Source organism: Rhagoletis pomonella, unplaced genomic scaffold (assembly GCF_013731165.1).
Source record: "Rhagoletis pomonella isolate Grant_MI unplaced genomic scaffold, Rhpom_1.0 Rhpom_scaffold_19636, whole genome shotgun sequence".
NCBI classification, from domain to species: Eukaryota; Metazoa; Arthropoda; class Insecta; order Diptera; family Tephritidae; genus Rhagoletis; species Rhagoletis pomonella.
In genome coordinates, this window is record NW_023478147.1 from 1 (window position 1) to 2,648 (window position 2,648).

General features: G+C 35.1%; 1 protein-coding gene across 1 annotated transcript; it reads right to left on the minus strand.

The window, feature by feature from the left end:
• Positions 1 to 394: 394 nt before the first annotated feature.
• LOC118732386 lies at positions 395 to 2,607 on the minus strand. The gene is made up of 4 exons (XM_036461517.1): positions 2,461 to 2,607; positions 1,968 to 2,347; positions 1,854 to 1,911; positions 395 to 963 (listed from the first exon to the last, which is right to left on the minus strand). The coding sequence occupies exons 2-4, from the start codon at positions 1,988 to 1,990 to the stop codon at positions 652 to 654; spliced, it is 393 nt and encodes a 130-aa protein (XP_036317410.1). The 5' UTR covers positions 1,991 to 2,347; positions 2,461 to 2,607; the 3' UTR covers positions 395 to 651.
• Positions 2,608 to 2,648: the final 41 nt, after the last annotated feature.

Sequence of the window (2,648 nt, forward strand, 5' to 3'; positions counted from 1 at the left end):
CATAGACCTTTTAACCATCTTTACCTTATATGTTTTAATGAAATAAAGTAAATTAAATATTAAAGTCAATTCAATAAATATTTATTAAAACGTAAAAATACAACAGGTACTGAAATTTAAAAAAACCAATTCAATATTAACTTAAATAAATTTTTTCGTTTTAAACACTAAATCACATTTTATATACATAAATATATCGTCACCTAAGTGGAAGATCGACCTATCTCGGCAGGCAATTCGAAAACGCCCTATCTCAGAAAACTTTTGAAGAACGCCCTACTTCAGAATTTGATTGAAGAACGCCTTATTTCAGAATTTTATTTAAAAAAAAAACCCTATCTCAGCTGGCGATTCAAAAACACCCTATCTCAGTACATTTTCAATGTATTTCCAGCTGAGATAGGGCGTTTTTGAGCCGAATTCTGAGATAGGGTGTTTTTCAATAAAATTCTGAAATAGGGCGTTCTTCAGTCAAATTCTGAAGTGGGGCGTTCTTGAATAATTTCTGAGATAGGCCGTTTTCGAATTGGCTGCCGACATAGGTCGCTCTTCCCGTCAGGTGACGATATTAAGTAAAAATAAAAAAATTCATTAAAACTTATCACCTACCACAACCGTAAAATTCATTAAAAACTTACATTAACTTAAAATCTATTCCAAATCGCTATCATCTAAAACACCATCTAAAGCTAAACTTAAAATATCCCGAGTTGTCGCGGAGTTTGTTACTTCCTTGTCTTTTTTTCTGGCGGAAGATAGCAGGGAATGGATGGCATCAATGGTTTCCAGAGCAACGTCCTCACTTTTCATACCATCCAGTATGCTGACCACCTCCTCGCCAAACCACTCATATTTCCTTTTTGTGTTTGTCACCATTATATTTGTCAACTCTTTTAATCCCTGTTGTACCTTTTGTTGAAAATGAGCCTTACTTCGTTTTCTGCAAGATGATGAAACCTGAAACTAAAATAATTGTTATTATTTTTAGTTCCCGGAGTCTCCAAATGAATGGAAATCAATTGCGGATCAGTTTGAGCGGAAATGGCAGTTTCCTCTTTGTTTAGGAGCTTTAGATGGAAAGCATGTAAGCTTCTACGCTTCTCAATCAGATGGCTCTTACTATCACAATTACAAAGGAACTGATAGCATTGTACTGCTAGCACTGGTGGATGCAAATTGCAAATTTATTTATATAAACGTGGGCGCAAATGGTAGAACTCATGATGGAGCTATCCTAAGCCATTCGTCTTTACAGCGAGTGTTGAATAATGGGGATACATACTTTCCACCAGACAAAGTTATAGGGAACCAAAGATTATTGCCTTATGTCGTGGTTGCCGATAATGCTTTTGCACTACAAAGACACGTGATGAAACCTTACTCACACCTCACAAGTGTGCGTGAAAAAATTATTTTCAATAAAAGATTGTCCAGGGCACATCAAACAAGTGAAAGAGCTTTCGGCATACTCTCTCAAAGATTCCTTATACTGAAGAAACCAATCAACTTACAAAACGTAAGAACTATTGAGACCATTATACAGGCGTTTTGTGTACTTCACAACTTTATTTTAAGTAATAGGATAAGTTCTTTGAGTGAACCATTTATGGATACAATGCATTCTAATGCAATATCATATGAAAGAAATCTCTCACCTGAAGCAATAAGAAATTCTTTTCTTGAATATTTTAATAATGAAGGAAAGCTGGAGTGGTTAGAACAACAATAAAAGTTATGCAAATTAAATATAATGCCTGAATTTTTAAATAAATATGGTTGAGCCTTTGTAATTTATTTTAATGAATTCAACGTTTTTCAGCATTTTGGCTACGAATCGTGAAAATATAACTTACCGACGGTTCGTCCCTCAACGAGGCGTTATCCGTGTTTATATTATTGTCCGTATCGTATCTTTATTGGAAAAATTACAAATTACTCTTAGAAAACTTTATGTCACAAAATCTTACCGTTTGTGGCCTGTTTTCATCATTTAAACTATCCTGCGTCACCCTTATTTCTACGTTTGGACGTAGAAACTGGAGCAGCTCGTAACACCACATTTTGGGTGTTTTCACATCTGCTGCGCCGCATCCACTCCGTTTACTGGCTTCAATTGCCCTCACTTCTCTCCGAAATTGTGAGCGCAGTCCTTGAATTTTTTCCCTAATGTTTTTTGGGGTCACAAGGGGATCTTTCGTCACCAAAACGTCGTGAATTCCATTTATTGCCGCATTTCGCTTATCCCTGTCACTATAATGGCAATGCTTTGTGTTCCAAAGACACTCTCGGGCCTGGAGAAGATTTATTAATTCTTCCGTTAACGCTCGGCTCCAGGAGATATACATTTCTATAATTATAAAAATTAATTGACCCACTTTAGATTTTCACAAATTTCTTTGCTTAGTCATTTTCTAACGACACACAAATAAGTAATAATGTTTTTGTAATACAAATACTCACTTTAATAACTTTTATATTCGCGCGGATATTAAATATCTTTATATCGAAAATTTTGCGTTAGCAGTACATATACTCAGCGCGTTTTCTTCTGGAATAAACATGTTTTGTGTATAACTGCAACATCTACCGTATCGTATGGCAATACTGTATTTTCCAGCAAATTTTTGTGTATGGCAACACTTATTTTT

What these genes read in the sequence shown, in the direction of transcription:
- LOC118732386 (XM_036461517.1), bottom strand. Translation starts at nt 1,990, where the DNA reads ATGATGAAAACAGGCCACAAACG. An exon ending in ATGAAAACAGGCCACAAACG is followed by an intron (nt 1,912 to 1,967) that starts GTAAGATTTTGT and finishes TTTCCAATAAAG; the next exon opens with ATACGATACGGACAATAATA. An exon ending in CGTTGAGGGACGAACCGTCG is followed by an intron (nt 964 to 1,853) that starts GTAAGTTATATT and finishes CAATTATTTTAG; the next exon opens with TTTCAGGTTTCATCATCTTG.